A 17701-nucleotide genomic window follows, 5' to 3' on the forward strand; every position below is an offset into this window, starting at 1 on the left:
TTATTTGTTTTATATATATTTAAGGTCAAATATGGTTACCAAGTGTGGTTTTTGCTTTCAACGTACCAAAAAAGTAGGAATTTAGTGTGATAGGCCCTTAATATGTAGAGATTTCAACCTCTCAAAAGAATTACTAATGAAGAGGTCTACCTCTAGTTTTTTATAAAATATTTGGTCTTAAAAACCTTGATCTACACTCGAGTATACGTATATTTTAAGCACTGCACATCACATGAGAGAACATATTACTAAGACCACTAATGGATACCTTTAGGTTTTTCAAAAATAGTTTAATATATTCAGCCAAACCTCAAGTTCCCTATATTGTAAATTCCATTTCATGACTAGTATCAGTTGAAATTAATATTCAGAGAATTGTTAATTTCTTAGTCTGTCACTATTAAAACTAAGTTCAATACTTTAAATGTACAGCATTACTGACAGGTTATATTCTGACTTTTTTTTTTACTATAATTTTTCCAAATTTACACTATTTTTTTAAATTAAATTAAATTACATTTATCCTTTATCTGTTGTCATTCTTATCAGGTCTCTGTCCACGTGTGAAGGATAAGAAAACCTGCAAAAAATAAAGATATGATAATTAGAAGTCTAATACAATATAATCTACAGTTATATCACTGGTTAAAATATAGAAATAAAACCCTCGATTTAATGAACTAATAGGGAGTGGGTGGCCAGCAATGGTGACTGTGGTGAACAGATTATTATTATTATTATAATCAAGGGGGAAGCACTAAACCCGGAGGATTCTACAGCGCCTGGGGTGGGGGATGTGGAAGGCATTCAGGCTTAATTCGGGGAACTGGAGCACAGATCTAATTCCCTAAATCAAGAGCCCCTCACCAACATCAAGGAACCTTCCTTGAGAGGTGTGGTGAACAGAGATTAGTGTTTTGCTATGATCATAACAATAATGACAATTCTGTAACCAATGGACATTGTTGTTTCTGAAATGACCCAGTGGAATTTGTCCTGAATTTTTAAAGATCATTAGATCAAGATTTATTTGAGGGTATATTATATTACAGTATTACAAGTACTACTACAGGCACAACATCAATTTACTGACAAAGGATCATCCAGCATCTTGTTTAGTCCAGATATAATTACAGGACCACTGTTTTCCTAAAATAGTTTACTGGGCAGACACAGATGGCAGTGTATGAAGCATATGCTCGCATATACTGTTTACAATACAGACATTGATGGTAATCCCTTGATTCTGTGTGATTCTTAGAATATTTTGCTAACACTTAACCCTACTTATGGTAAGGGTTAAATGCTATGGGTATAAAATATGACTCTGAGTCATATTTTATACAAATTCCACTGCTTTAGTTACCCAAATTCTTAGCTATTTTACTAGTATGCCTTCCAGTCTATCGACTGAGCACAAAAAAAAACACCCATTCAACTATTTCAAGTACCCTATAATGTGATCAGAATTTGGTAAGTTGGCCAATTTCACACAAAATTAAAAATACCAATTTAACTCTTTCGGGGTCGGTCCCGGAATATTACGGCTTTGAAGCCAGAGTCGGTCCTGTAATACTACTATGCAAATGCAATGTCCGCAGCTTTCACAGAGACCTACATAAAGGATCACTTGGACAACGAAATATGGATCCCAGGTTACAGATGCGACAGAGTGAACAGGCAAAAGGGGTGGAGGGTTGGCCTGTATATCGCAGAGACACTTATTTGTACAGAACTGCTAAATGTCTCAAATGATGTAGTTGAAGTTTTAGCAGTAAAGATCGAGAACCAAAATCTGGTCATTGTGGTAGTTTACAAGCCTCTGGATGCAACGTCCCAACAATTCCAGGAACAGCTGTTAAAAATTGACCACTGTCTGGAAAATCTTCCAGCTCCTGCCCCCAACATCTTGCTCCTGGGGGATTTCAACTTAAGGCACCTAAAATGGAGGAATATAGCAAATAATATTGTTGCAGTGATAACACCAGGAGGCAGCTCAGATGAAAACTCACACACACATCGAGCTTTTAAATCTCTACACAAAATTCACCTTAAACAAGCAAATAATAGAGCCTACTAGATTGGAGAATACACTGGACCTCATCTTCACTGACGATGATCCGATACGAAATGTCACCATATAAAAAACGGGACCCCCGCCTAACGATGGCATCACATAACGTTAAATCCGCCTAGCGCTAAAAAACTCTCTCAACGCGATTCGTCCGAGACGCGTCTATGTGCAGCCCGAGCCAGCCTCACTTGTTCCGCCGGTGGCATTGTTTACAAGCCAGCCTCCGCGGTAACATCCAAGCATACAATCGGAGCATTTCACATTATTAAAGCGTTTTTAGTGATTTCACTTGCAAAATAAGTGACCATAGGCCCCAAGAGTGCTTCTAGTGCCAACCCTACAGGAATAAGGGTGAGAATTACTATGGAGATGAAGAAAGAGATCATTGCTAAGTATGAAAGTGGAGTGCGTGTCTCCGAGCTGGCCAGGTTGTATAGTAAACCCCAATCAACTATCGCTACTATTGTGTCCAAGAAAATGGCAATCAAGGAAGCTGTTCTTGCCAAAGGTGCAACTTTGTTTTCGAAACAGAGATCGCAAGTGATAGAAGATGTTGAGAGACTGTTATTGGTGTGGATAAACGAAAAACAGATAGCAGGAGATAGCATCTCTCAAGCGATCATAAGTGAAAAGGCTAGGAAGTTGCATGAGGATTTAATTAGAAAAATGCCTGCAACTAGTGATGATGTGAGTGAATTTAAGGCCAGCAAAGGTTGGATTGAGAGATTGAAGAAGCGTAGTGGCATACATAGTGTGATAAGGCATGGTGAGGCTGCCAGTTCGGACCACAAAGCAGCTGAAAAATATGTGCAGGAATTCAAGGAGTACATAGACAGTGAAGGACTGAAACCTGAACAAGTGTTTAATTGCGACGAAACAGGCCTGTTTTGGAAGAAAATGCCAAGCAGGACCTACATTACTCAGGAGGAAAAGGCACTCCCAGGACATAAGCCTATGAAAGACAGGCTTACTCTGTTAATGTGTGCCAATGCTAGTGGTGATTGCAAAGTGAAGCCTTTATTAGTGTATCACTCAGAAACTCCCAGAGCATTCAGTCAAAAGAATATCCTCAAGGCTAATTTGTGTGCTGTGGAGGGCAAACAGTAAGGCATGGGTCACTAGGGACTTTTTCTATGACTGGTTGCACCAAGCATTTGCCCCCACTGTGAAAAATTACCTAATTGAAAATAAATTAGGCCTTAAGTGCCTCCTGGTGTTAGACAATGCCCCTGGTCATCCTACAGACTTGGCAGACCGACTTTGTGGGGACATGAGCTTCATTAAGGTCAAGTTTTTGCCTCCTAATACCACTCCTCTCCTGCAGCCCATGGACCAGCAGGTCATTGCAAACTTCAAAAAACTGTACACAAAAGCTCTGTTTGAAAGGTGCTTCGTAGTGACCTCAGAAACTTAATTGACTCTAAGAGAGTTTTGGAGAGATCACTTTAATATCCTCAATTGTGTAAACCATATAGGTAAGGCTTGGGACGGAGTGACTAAGAGGACCTTGAACTCTGCTTGGAAGAAACTGTGGCCAGAATGTGTAGATAAAAGGGATTTTGAAGGATTTGAGGCTAACCCTGAGAGGCGTATGCCAGTTGAGGAATCAATTGTGGCATTGGGGAAGTCCTTGGGGTTGGAGGTTAGTGGGGAGGATGTGGAAGAGTTGGTGGAGGAGGCCAATGAAGAACTAACCATTGATGAGCTGCTAGATCAACTTCAACAGCAAGAGGCCACACCTGAGGAAACTGCTTCGGAGGAGGGGGGAGAGAAATTGAAGAAGTTGTCTACTTCAAAGATTAAGGAAATCTGTGCAAAGTGGCTTGAATTGCAAACCTTTATGGATGAAAATCACCCTCAGACAGCTGTTGCAAGCCATGTTGGCAACCTGTACACTGACAGTGTTGTGAACCACTTGAGGAAACTCATAAAGGAACGAGAGGTACAGACCTCTATGGACAGATATGTTGTGCGACAGAAGTCCAGTGACTCTGAAGCTGGTCCTAGTGGCATTAAAAGAAGAAGGGAAGTAACCCCGGAAAAGGGCTTGACACCTCAAGTCCTAATGGAAGGGGATTCCCCTTCTAAACACTAAGACCATCAACACTCTCCCCTCCTCCCATCCCATCAATCATCACCAGATCTTCAATAAAGGTAAGTGTCATGTAACTGTGGATGTCTTATTCAGTTTGTGTGTATTAAAATTAATATTTCATGTGGTAAAAATTTTTTTTTTTCATACTTTTGGGTGTCTTGCACGGATTAATTTGATTTCCATTATTTCTTATGGGGAAAATTAATTCACCTAACGATAATTTCGTCTAACATTGAGCTCTCAGGAATGGATTAATAGCGTTATGCGAGGGTCCACTGTACTCAGATCACAACATAATCGAGGTTCAGATATGTGTGGAGCCCCAGACCGACAAAATGTGATCAGTCATGAGGGAGCCTTTACCAAATTCAACTTCAATAACGAGAACATAAAGTGAGACCAAGTAAACCAAGTCCTAAATGATATAAGCTGGGAAGATAGACTAAGCAACACAGACCCCAACTTATGCCTAGAACAGATTAACTCTGTGCCACTTGATGTATGCTCAAAGCATATTCTTTTAAGAAAAAGGAGTAGATGTAAAATAGAAAGAGACAGGTGCTCCCTTTACAGAGCGGCTAAAAGAGGCCAATATATCTGCAATACGTAGGGAGACACTGGTCAGAAAAATAGCAAACATCAAACTAAAGCTAAAGGAATCTTATAGGAGTCAGGAATCGCAGGAAGAACTGAAAGCCATAAATGAAATTGAAAGAAACCCAAAGTATTTCTTTTCTTATGCCAAATCAAAGTCGAGAACAACATCCAGTATTGGGCCCCTACTTAAACAAGGTGGGTCCTACACAGATGACAGCAAGGAAATGAGTGAGCTACTCAAGTCCCAATATGACTCAGTTTTTAGCAAGCCACTAACCAGACTGAGAGTCGAAGATCTAAATGAATTTTTTATGAGAGAGCCACAGAATTTGGTAAACACAAGCCTATCTGTTATCCTGATGCCAAATGACTTCAAACAGGCGATAAATGACATGCCCATGCACTCTACCCCAGGGCCAGACTCGTGGAACTCTGTGTTCATCAAGAACTGCAAGAAGCCCCTATCACGTGCTTTTAACATCCTATGGAGAGGGACTATGGACAGTGGGGTCATTCCACAGTTGCTAAAAACAACAGACATAGCCCCACTCCACAAAGGGGGCAGTAAAGCAATAGCAAAGAACTACAGACTGACAGCACTAACATCCCATATCATAAAAATCTTTGAAAGGGTCCTAAAAAGCAAGACTGCCACCCATCTAGATACCCATCAATTACACAACCCAGGGTAGCATAGGTTTAGCGCAGGTCGCTCCTGTCTGTCCCAACTACTGGATCACTACAACAAGGTCCTAGATGCACTAGAAGACAAAAAGAATGCAGATGTAATATACACAGACTTTGCAAAACCCTTCAACAAGTGTGACCATGGCGTAATAGCGAACAAAATGCGTGCTAAAGGAATAACAGAAAAAGTTGGTAGATGGATCTATAATTTCCTGACAAATAGAACATAAAGAGTAGTACTCAACAGAGTAAAGTCCGAGGCAGCTATGGTGAAAAGCTCTGTTCCGCAAGGCACAGTACTTGCTCCCATCTTGTTCCTCATCCTCATATCTGACATAGACAAGGATGTAAGCCACAGCACTGTGTCTTCCTTTGCAGATGACACCCGAATCTGCATGACAGTATCTTCCATTGCAGACACTGCAAGGCTCCAGGCAGACATAACCAAATCTTTCAGTGGGCTGCAGAAAACAATATGAGGTTCAACGACGAGAAATTTCAATTACTCCGATATGGTAAACGTGAGGAAATTAAAACTTCATCACAGTATAAAACAAATTCCAACCACACAATAGACCGAAAAACTAACGTTAAAGACCTGGGAGTGATCATGTCGGAGGATCTCACCATCAAGGACCATAAAATTGTATCAATCGCATATACTAGAAAAATGACAGGATGGATAATGAGAACCTTCAAAACTAGGGATGCCAAGCCTATGATGACACTCTTTAGGTTGCTTGTTCTATCTAGGCTGGAATATTGCTTGCACACTAACAGCACTTTTCAAGGCAGGTGAAATTGCTGACCTAGAAAATGTACAAAGAACCTTCACAGCATGCATAACAGAGAAAAAACACCTCAATTACTGGGAGCACTTGAAGTTCCTAAACCTGTACTTCCTGGAATGCAGGTGGGAGAGATACACGATTATATACACCTGGAAAATCCTAGGAGGACTAGTATCAAACTTGCACACGAAAATCGCTCCCTACGAAAGCAAATGACTCAGCAGACGATGCAACATCCCCCCAATGAAAAGCAGGGGTGTCACTAGCACATTAAGAGACAACACAATAAGTGTCAGAGGCCCAAGACTGTTCAGCTGCCTCCCAGCATACATAAGGGGGATTACCAATAGACCCCTGGCTGTCTTCAAGCCGGTATTGGACAAGTACCTAAAGTCGGTACCTGACCAGCTGGGCTGTGGTTCGTACATTGGATTGCATGCAGCCAGCAGTAACAGCCTGGTTGATCAGGCCCTGATCTGTCATGTGGGTTCGATAATATGGATGGGGTAAAAACACTCATGTAGGCTGGTTAGTACGCATAATTATAACGGAAAGTATGGGAAGCACCATCAGCCGCCCTGCCTCTCTCTACTCTCTATCTCAGACTGACCCACCAGTGCCTACGGGGTGAGCGACATTCAAAAACATGCTATGGTCAGCAGCAACATGAATAGCAGTCGGTGAGTGAATCACACAGACAGTTGGTAGTGAGTCATAAAACTGGTTACTGGTACTACTGAGAGCTCGGCGACGCTAACGTATGTCGTCCCGACATACAGCTAATACAAACTAGAGATGGCAGGCGTACGGCTTGGGCTGATTCTATACAGTGTCAAAGTACACAACAATTGAACATTATAACATACATAAGTAGAACATTGGAATGGAAGCTAATGTAATTTACTGTAATGAAACTGTAATGCATTACAAGGTATGATAAAGCACAACTCATCGAATGAAACTCAACGTTGGGATTACACAATAGAAGTGATAAAAAAAAAATTTGATCAATCGATCTGTATTCATGTGCTCTACGGATTCTGAGGAAGAAATATATACAAAGAAGTGTTTAACAGATGCAGATTCGGTACATTCAAATCTAGACTGTTAAATCTCAGAATTTGGAGAGAACGTGAACACAAAAAAAAAATTCTTGAATATTAATAAGTTGATACTGTAATTATTCATCTACACAGGTTATTTACATTTAACCCCAACTCTGCTAGGGTGAGATTGACATATGCAGAATGGGTGTCATCTCTGGGAGGATCAAACTCTGTTGCACTGGCTAACTCATGCTGTATTTGAGGCAAATCTGAATTGGTAGTTACAAATGATACTTGAGGATTTCTCAATACCTGTCGTGTATGTAGGGAATAACGACATTCAGGTTGATCGTCTGACTGAGTATCAGAGGTAGAGAGTACAGGATCAGGAGGATTGTCAGTGTGTCATATTAGTCTGGGTTGGAACATCATTATCATCACGTACTAACTTCATATAATCTAAATGCGATTCTTTATACTGACCAGTACTAATTTCTCTAACCTTATACTTATTGCCAGTGATATGTTCAACTACTCGATAAGGACCAACAAACTTTTGATCAAGCTTAGGCATTGCAGACGTTTTGTTAAAGTTAGTCAGCATAACTCTCGAACCTACTTTGATTTTGGACGGCTTTGCTCAAGTGTTTGCGACTCTTGTAAATTCTGCTGTTGATTTATGAAGCATTTCATGGATTCTTCTAAAGATGCTTTGAGCTAGGCTGGTACGAGTTGCTATGAAATCATCAGGGTTGTAATTTGGTTTCGGGTTAGAATATAACAACTCATAAGGCAAACGTTAATCTACACCGTACAATGCATAATGTGGAGTGTCACCTATAGAAACATTGTAAGCAGAATTTATAGCACACTGCACATCAGGTATAACTTCATCCCAAGTTTCACGTTGGGATTGATAGTGGCTCTCAAGACATCAAGTACTTTCTTATTGGTTCGTTCCGCTAACCCATTGCTGGGAGGATGATGAGGAACAATGGTGGATTTAGAGATCTTGTACAAGGTACACAAATTTTCAAGAATCTCATTACAGAATTCACCTCCATTATCTGTTACTAGGAACTTAGGGGTGGTATGCCTGCTGATAATGCATTCTTTAAACACTTTAGCTACTGTCTCAGCAGTCTTATCTGCAAAGGAACTAACTCACAATATCTTTTGAAATGGTCTACCATAACACACACATGTTTGTTGCCCTGGAGGGAACATTGGAAATTAGTTAACAGATCTTTCCCACGGTTTGCTAGTAGTTGGATACACTTGGATTGGATTAGGACCATTAGCATTACCTTTATGTTGCATGCAGACATTACATTTCTTAACATACTCAGAAATATCAGTTGCCATACGAGGCCAAAAGTATTTCAATCTGGCTTGTTTTACTGAACGATCCATACCAGGGTGCACAACACCTGGTACATCATGAACTAGCTGTAAGGCTACATTCACTAGTGACTGTGGAATTACTAACTGGTATACTCTTCTGCTAGGAGTACCCAACTCGGCTGTTCAATACAGTAATTCTTGGTTCATGACAAAGTCACTGATGGGTGCTGGTGGCTTCACAGTCAGAATAAGATCTTCCTGGAGCTGGAATTGAATCACACCAGACCACATGGATGGGGTAAAAACACTCACGTAGGCTGGTTAATAAGTATAATTATAATGGAAAGTATGGGAAGCACCATCAGCCGCCCTGCCTCTCTCTGCTCTCTATCTCAGACTGACCCACCAGTGCCTACGGGGTGAGCGATGTTCAAAAACATGCTATGGTCAGCAGCAACATGAATAGCAGTCAGTGATTCACACAGACGGTTGGTAGTGAGTCATACTACTGGTAACTGGTACTACTGAGAGATCCACCATGAGGCCTGGTCACAGACAGGGCCACAGGGGCGTTGACCCCTGGAGCTCTCTCCAGGTAAAATCCTAGTGGCTTCCAATCTTGCGGGAGAAAGCTGGTTGGCCTACATATGAGAGAATGGGTCTGCATGGTCAGTATACACAATATAAAAAAAAATCCTGCAGCACGCAGTGCATAAAAAAAAAGCTACGACTGTTTTTGGTATTAAAACAACGGCTTTATGGTGAATTTTTGTATGGTTTTTATGGCTGTATTCTCATTTGATAGAATGGAAGATATATTACAGAAGTAGAGATGATTTTGAATGGTTTACAGAATAAAAGTAGCTTGAAATTGAGCTCAAAGTAGCAGAAATGTTTGATTTTTGCTGATGTTCAAGAGTAAACAATATCACCTCATGCGTCCAGTACACGTCAACTGGCCAGTTTAATATGCACTCACGAATGCACTGACATTATTTACACAATTATTACCACTATGCAATAGTCTGAATAGCAGTAAATCTTTTATTTTTTGTGTGAATAAAAATTCAAAATGAAAAGCAAGCATAATATAAGAGGAGCTTGGAGATGTGAGTAATGGACAAAGAAAATGTTATTTTAATGCCAAGAATGCCTAAATTATTTATTCTGGACTCTATTTTGAAACTGGCCTTTCTTGAACTTTGTTTGAAATTAGCTAAATTGATAATTTCTGATCACTTTATTGGGTAGTCAAAATAGGTAAATGGGCAGTTTCTTGTACTCAATCGATAGAATAATAGTTCTAGCTAAACAACTATGAGTTTGGCTGACTGAAGCAATGGAACTGGCTCAAAATAGAGCTCAAAGAGAGCAAAATCGCCAATGCATAAATACTGCTGAGACCGCTAACTTTGCGAGAGCATAATTCCATAAATTTTCCATCAGACTTTGTACTTTTTGTTTCATCACCCTCAGAAAAAGATTATCATTTCATGATAATTTTTTTTTTTTTTAATTCTTTGACCCTGGGAGCAAGTTTGCGAGCAGCGGTCTCAACCCTTAACCCCTTCAGGGTCCAAGGCCCAAATCTGAAGTGGTGCCCCAGTGTCCAAGAATTTAAAAAAAAAAAATTTGTTATTTTTTCTTATGAAATGGTAGAGAATCTTTTTGTGAAGGTAATAAAACAAAAAGTACAAAATTTGATGGAAAATTGACGAAATTATGCTCACGAATTTTGACGTGTCAGCGATATTTACGAATCGGCGATTTTGCCAGCTTTGACTCCCATTTTAGGCCAATTACATTATTCCAGTCAACCAAATTCTTAGCTATCTCACTAGTATTACTTCTATTCTATCGATTGAGCACAAGAAATAGCCAAGTCAACTGTTTCAACTACAAAATAAAGTGATCAGAAATTGTTAATTTGGCCAATTTAACACAAAGTTCAAAATATTCCAATTTCAAAATAGGGTCCAGAATAAACAATGTAGGTATTCCTGGAACTAAACTAACATTTCCTCTGTTCATTAGTTACGTTTTGAGGCTTTACAAATAAATTCCATTTTGATTTTTTATTCACATAATGAATTTTTATTCACACCAAATAACAGAAGATTTACTGTTATGCAATACTGTAATAATTGTATAAATATCACCACCATATTTGTGAATGCATATTAGACCCACCAGCTGGCGTGTATTAGACGTGTGAGGTCGTTTGTTTACTCTTGAATATCGGCAAAAATTTAAAATTTCCGCTACTTTGAGCTCAGTTTCAAGCCATTTCCAGTGCTAAAACCAATCAAAATCATCTCTATTTCTGTAATATGTCTTCCATTCTATCAAATGAGACCAAGAAATCGCAAATACAACTATAAAAAACATACGAAAAAACACTGCAAAGTCGCTGTTTTAATCGAAAAATCATGATTTGTTTTTTTTCTCCCATTATACACAGTGTGCTGCAGGATCTGTTTTATGTGGTGCACACATACCACATAGATGTATTCTCTCATATCTAGGCCCAAATGTACCACTCACAGTTTATCAGTGAGAGCTGAGCTCATGACACAGATCTACGGTTTGGACCCTGAAAGTAAAGCCGTAGATCTATGGGACGGACCCTGAAAGGGTTAAGGGTTAAAAATAGTCCATAATAAACAATGTAGACATTCCTGGCACTAAAACATTTCCTCTACTTATCAGTCATGTCCCCAGGCCTCTTCTATAGTACCCTTACTTTCCAATCTGAATTCTTATTCACACAAAAATAGAAGTTTTACTCAATTTCTTGGATAACAAAGTATAACCAGGAACAATTGGTCATGGTTTACAGCATCATAATAATTGAATCATATGCTAAAAATTCATAAAATAAATAACTGAATCATACCTACTAAAAATCCATAAAACAGACTGGGGGTTGTGTGTGTGTGAGGGAGGGGGGGGGAGGCTTTATCCATTCTTTGGAATATTGGCAAAAACTGAATTTTTCTGTTATTTTAAGCTCAATTTCAAAGTACTTCTAGTGATGAAACCAATAAAAATCATCTTTATTTCAATAATATGTCTTCCATGATACCAATAAAACCACAAAAACCATCTGAGAAAACACTGCAAACTTGCTATTGTAAATCATACACCCAGGCACAATTTTGCTTTTTGCATCATGCAGTGAGTGGGGCAGGATTTTTTTTTTATATGGTGCACAGACCCATTCTTGGGTAAAATCTCAGGTAAAATCCCAAGCTCAAATACTCCACCTAATGACTACCTCACTGGCACCTACCCGAACACACTGTTCCTAGCTCCGACCAACCCAACACAAGTCTCACTTATTATCAACACACTAAAGAACAAGACAGGAGATGTAAATACCTTACCACCCTTTATATACAAAAAAGCTTCACAAGTGCTGTCACCAATCATTACAACACTCTTTAACAAATCCATCGAATCCTCCACCTTCCCTACAGTTCTCAAAATAGCGAGGGTTACACCAATACATAAACGAGGAGATCAAGCAGACTTGAATAACTATAGGCTGATATCCAACTTACCCGTTCTCTCTAAAATCTTTGAAAAATTAATTCATAAGCGAATCTATTCCTACCTCATCTCCCACAACATACTGAACCCCTATATCAGTTTGAGTTCAGGCCTAATAAAAATACGAATGATGCTATTATACATACATTCTAGAACAAATATACTCTACACTCAAGAAAAAAGAAGTCCCACTGGGGATCTTCGCTGATTTACGTAAAGCTTTTGATACAAATGACCATGATTTGTTGCACATAAAATTATCACACTATGGTATAAGAGGGCACTCTCTCAGCTACCTAAAGTCATACCTCAGCAACAGAAGCCAATATGTGTACACAAATGGAGCAAACTCTTCCACACAACCAATTACAGTGGGTGTCCCACAGGGAAGTGTCCTTGGCCCTCTTCTCTTCTCATTTACATAAACAACCTACCAAAGGCATCACAGCTACCCAAACTACATACGTCTTCTCTCACCCAAGCCCAGTCATACTAGCCAATACTGTAAATACCGAATTACAGAAAATATCTACCTGGATGATGATTAACAAGCTTACTCTCAATATTGACAAAACCTACTTCAATCAGTTTGGGAACAGAACTACAGATGTTCCTCTTAACATAATGATAATGAATCACCTATCACAAAGCTCACAGAGGGAAAATTCTTAGGAATCCACCTTGATAATAGACTCAAATTTCAAACACATGTACAACAAATTTCCAAGAAAATCTCCAAGACCGTAGGCATACTATTGAAGATATGGTACTATGTTCCACAATCAGCTCTCCTGGCCCTATATCACTCACTCATTTACCCCTATCTCACCTATGGAATCTGCGCATGGGGCTCAACAACAATAAATCATCTCAGACCATTAATTACCCAACAAAAGGCTGCAGTAAGAATGATAACAAATTCTCACTCCAGGCAGCATACTCCACCAATATTCAAAACTCTAAACTTACTCATCGTACAAAACATCCATACTTATTATTGTGCCTACTACACACAAAGGGGGCAGTAAAGCAACAGCAAAGAACTACAGACCAATAGCACTAACATCCCATATCATAAAAATCTTTGAAAGGGTCCTAAGAAGCAAGATCACCACCCATCTAGAAACCCATCAGTTACACAACCCAGGGCAACATGGGTTTAGAACAGGTCGCTCCTGTCTGTCTCAACTACTGGATCACTACGACAAGGTCCTAAATGCACTAGAAGACAAAAAGAATGCAGATGTAATATATACAGACTTTGCAAAAGCCTTCGACAAGTGTGACCATGGCGTAATAGCGCACAAAATGCGCGCTAAAGGAATAACAGGAAAAGTCGGTCGATGGATCTATAATTTCCTCACTAACAGAACACAGAGAGTAGTTGTCAACAGAGTAAAGTCCGAGGCAGCTACGGTGAAAAGCTCTGTTCCACAAGGCACAGTACTAGCTCCCATCTTGTTCCTCATCCTCATATCCGACATAGACAAGGATGTCAGCCACAGCACCGTGTCTTCCTTTGCAGATGACACCCGAATCTGCATGACAGTGTCTTCCATTGCAGACACTGCAAGGCTCCAGGCGGACATCAACCAAATCTTTCAGTGGGCTGCAGAAAACAATATGAAGTTCAATGATGAGAAATTTCAATTACTCAGATATGGTAAACATGAGGAAATTAAATCTTCATCAGAGTACAAAACAAATTCCGGCCACAAAATAGAGCGAAACACCAACGTCAAAGACCTGGGAGTGATTATGTCGGAGGATCTCACCTTCAAGGACCATAACATTGTATCAATCGCATCTGCTAGAAAAATGACAGGATGGATAATGAGAACCTTCAAAACTAGGGAGGCCAAGCCCATGATGACACTCTTCAGGTCACTTGTTCTATCTAGGCTGGAATATTGCTGAACTCTAACAGAACCTTTCAAGGCAGGTGAAATTGCCGACCTAGAAAATGTACAGAGAACTTTCACGGCGCGCATAACGGAGATAAAACACCTCAATTACTGGGAGCGCTTGAGGTTTCTAAACCTGTATTCCCTGGAACGCAGGAGGGAGAGATACATGATTATATACACCTGGAAAATCCTAGAGGGACTAGTACTGAACTTGCACACGAAAATCACTCACTACAAAAGCAAAAGACTTGGCAGACGATGCACCATCCCCCCAATGAAAAGCAGGGGTGTCACTAGCACGTTAAGAGACCATACAATAAGTGTCAGGGGCCCGAGACTGTTCAACTGCCTCCCAGCACACATAAGGGGGATTACCAACAGACCCCTGGCAGTCTTCAAGCTGGCACTGGACAAGCACCTAAAGTCAGTTCCTGATCAGCCGGGCTGTGGCTCGTACGTTGGTTTGCGTGCAGCCAGCAGCAACAGCCTGGTTGATCAGGCACTGATCCACCAGGAGGCCTGGTCACAGACCGGGCCGCGGGGCCGTTGACCCCCGAAACTCTCTCCAGGTAAACTCCAGGTCACAGAACACTAAACTCTGATATAAACCCTCCCCTCAAACGTCTTACCAACCTCAACAGGACACATGACCATAACACAAGGCACAGATCACTCTTTGATGTTCCCTGTGTCCATCTCACACTATGTAAAAACTCAATGCACATATAAGGCCCAAATATCTGGAATTCATTACCTGTGAATACAAAAGAAACACTGTCTGTTTATCAATTCAAGACTTCTTAAAAACCACTTACTCACCCACACCTAAATAAATATTGAATAACTGTATCTCTCAAATGTATAACCTATGATCCTATCAAACTATGTTTTTTAATTATATTACCTAATAGAATAGAATGCTCAGTAACTCGTCTAATGACCATATGACCTATTTCTGCACAACAAATCATCGATTTTATTTTATTTGATCGGATTAATAAGTTGTATGACTTCTTACAGTACTGTATATCGATCATTTTGTTATATTAAACATTGTTATGCTACAAATTTGTACAACTATAATGCTTCTTAACCGAAATACTCATTTCAGTTAATCCGTTCAAGAGAGCTTATCTTTAGGCGAATTTATCGTTAGTCGAATTAATTTCCCCTAAGAAATAATGGAAATCCAATTAATCCATTCCAGACACCCAAAAGTATAAAAATTTTTTTTTTACATGAAATGTACATTTTCCTACACAGAAAAAGAAGGATACATGCACAATAAATACTATACTAAATGAAGAATAAATGACACCTTTACTGAAGATGTAGTGATGAGATGGGAGGAGGGGAGATGGAGGTGTATTATTGTTTGAAAGGGGAATCCCCTTCCATAAGGACTTTAGGTACCAATTCCTTTTTCGGGGTTACTTCCCTTCTTTTTTTAATGCCACTGGGAACAACTTGAGAGTCACTGGATCTCTGTCACACCAAAAATCTGTCCATAGAGCTCTGTACCTTGTGTTCCTTTAAGATTTTCCCAAAATGGGCCACAACATTGTCATTGCAAAAGTCACCAGCACGGCTTGCAATAGCTGTGTCAGGGTGATTTTCACCCATAAAGGTTTGCACGTCAACCCACTTTGCACAAATTTCCTTAATCTTTGAAGAAGGCAACTTCCTCAATTTCTCTCTCCCCTCCTCTGAAGCAGTTTCCTCAGTTGCAGCTTCTTGCTGTTGTAGATGCTCTTGCAACTCATCAGAGGTTAGTTCTTCATCATCGTCCTCCACCAACTCTTCCATATCCTCCCCACTAACCTCCAACCCCATGGACTTCCCCAATGCCACAATAGATTCCACAACTGGCATAGGCTCCTGAGGGTTAGCCCCAAACCCTTTAAAATCCTTCTCTTGTACACATTCTGGCCACGGTTTCCTCCAAGCAGAGTTCAAGGTCCTGTTAGTCACTCCCTCCCAAGCCTTACCTCTAAGGTTTATGCAATTGAGGATACTAAAGTGATCTTTCCAAAAGTCTCTTAGGGTCAATTGAGTGTCTGAGGTCACTTCAAAGCACTTTTGAAACATTGCTTTGGTGAAATTTGAAATGACCTGCTGGTCCATGGGCTGGAGGAGAGGAGTGATATTAGGAGGCAAGAACATGACTGATAAAATTCAAGTCCCCCAAAATTCGCTCTGGCAAGTCTGAAGGATGAGCAGGAGCATTGTCTAATACCAGGAGGCACTTGAGGTCCAATTTATTTTCCAGGAGGTAATTTTTCACAGTGGGGCCAAACACATGATAAAACCAATCATAGAAAATGTCCCTAATGACCCATGCCTTACTGTCTGCCTTCCAAATCACACACAAATTAGCCTTGACGACATTGTTTTTCTTGAACACTCTGGGAGTTTCAGAGTGATACATGAGTAGAGACTCACTTTACAATCCCTACTAGCATTACTACACAACATGAAAGTTACCCCTGTCTTTCATAGGCTTGTGTCCTGGCAGTGCTTTTTCCTCCTGTGTAATGTACGTCCTGTTTGGCATTCTCTTCCAAAACAGGCCTGTTTCGTCACAATTAAACACTTGTTGGGGTTCTAATTTTTCAGTGTCTATGTACTCCTTGAATTCCTGCACATATTTTTCAGCTGCTTTTTGGTCTGAACTGGCAGCCTCACCATGCCTTACCACACTGTGTATGCCACTACGATTCTTAAATCCCTCAAACCAGCCTTTGCTGGCCTTAAATTCAATAACATCACTAGTTGCAGGCATTTTTTTAATTAAATCATCATGCAACTGCCTTGCTTTTTCACATACGATTGATTGAGAGATATTATCTCCTGATATCTGTTTTTCGTCTATCCACAACAACAACAGTCTCTCAACATCTTCGAGTACTTGCAATCTCTGTTTCAAAAACATGCTTGCACCTTTTGCAACAACAGCTTCCTTGATTGCCTTTCTGTTGGCCAAGATAGTAGCGATGGTTGATTGGGGTTTGTTATACAACCTGACCAACTCGGAGACATGCACTCCACTTTCATAATTTGTGATTATCTCCTTCATTTCTATTGTAATTCTCACCCTTTTTACCACAGGGTTGGCACTAGAAGCTTTCTTTGGGCCCATGGTGGCTTATTTAGCAGTTACAAGCACTAGAAACACTGGAATAATACAAAATGTACTGAATGTATGAGTGGAAGTGACTGCACTGTCTTGTAAACACTGGCACCCTAACTGAAGGCAGGGCAGCTAAGGCGTGCTCAGGCCAGACAGACACATGGACGCGTTTGGGATGAATGTTGTCAGTCGAGTTTTTCATCGTTGGTCGGACCAAATTTTTATGCTAAAACGCTTCGTTAGGCGATTTTATCGTTAGACAATGCTTTCGTTGGTCGGGGGTCCACTGTACTTCATGTTGTAATTTGTTTACTGTAATTTTTACCACTGAATATATCATTGCTTAGTTAATCTTAAATTAATTTTAAGCCTGCCCATAATGCTCTGCATACAAGGGGCTTTTGGCATGTACACCCAAGCACTATAATTCCTTGTACAACTATGTATCATGTCCAAATAAAAATTATTATTATTATTA

The 17701-nt window shown here is 40.0% G+C and overlaps 1 protein-coding gene across 5 annotated transcripts in view; it reads right to left on the reverse strand.

Annotated features, from left to right (window-relative positions):
* Abca3 (ATP binding cassette subfamily A member 3) overlaps positions 1-17701 on the reverse strand; it is a 705605-nt gene continuing 687904 nt past the window's right edge. For all 5 annotated transcript variants that reach the window (XM_070088958.1, XM_070088966.1, XM_070088973.1 and 2 more), the window contains one exon: positions 1-580. In XM_070088958.1, coding sequence (XP_069945059.1) covers positions 527-580 — 54 coding nt within the window. In that variant the 3' untranslated portion in view covers positions 1-526. The remainder of the gene's footprint in view (positions 581-17701) is intronic.

Source organism: Cherax quadricarinatus, chromosome 2 (assembly GCF_038502225.1).
Source record: "Cherax quadricarinatus isolate ZL_2023a chromosome 2, ASM3850222v1, whole genome shotgun sequence".
Lineage (NCBI taxonomy): Eukaryota > Metazoa > Arthropoda > Malacostraca > Decapoda > Parastacidae > Cherax > Cherax quadricarinatus.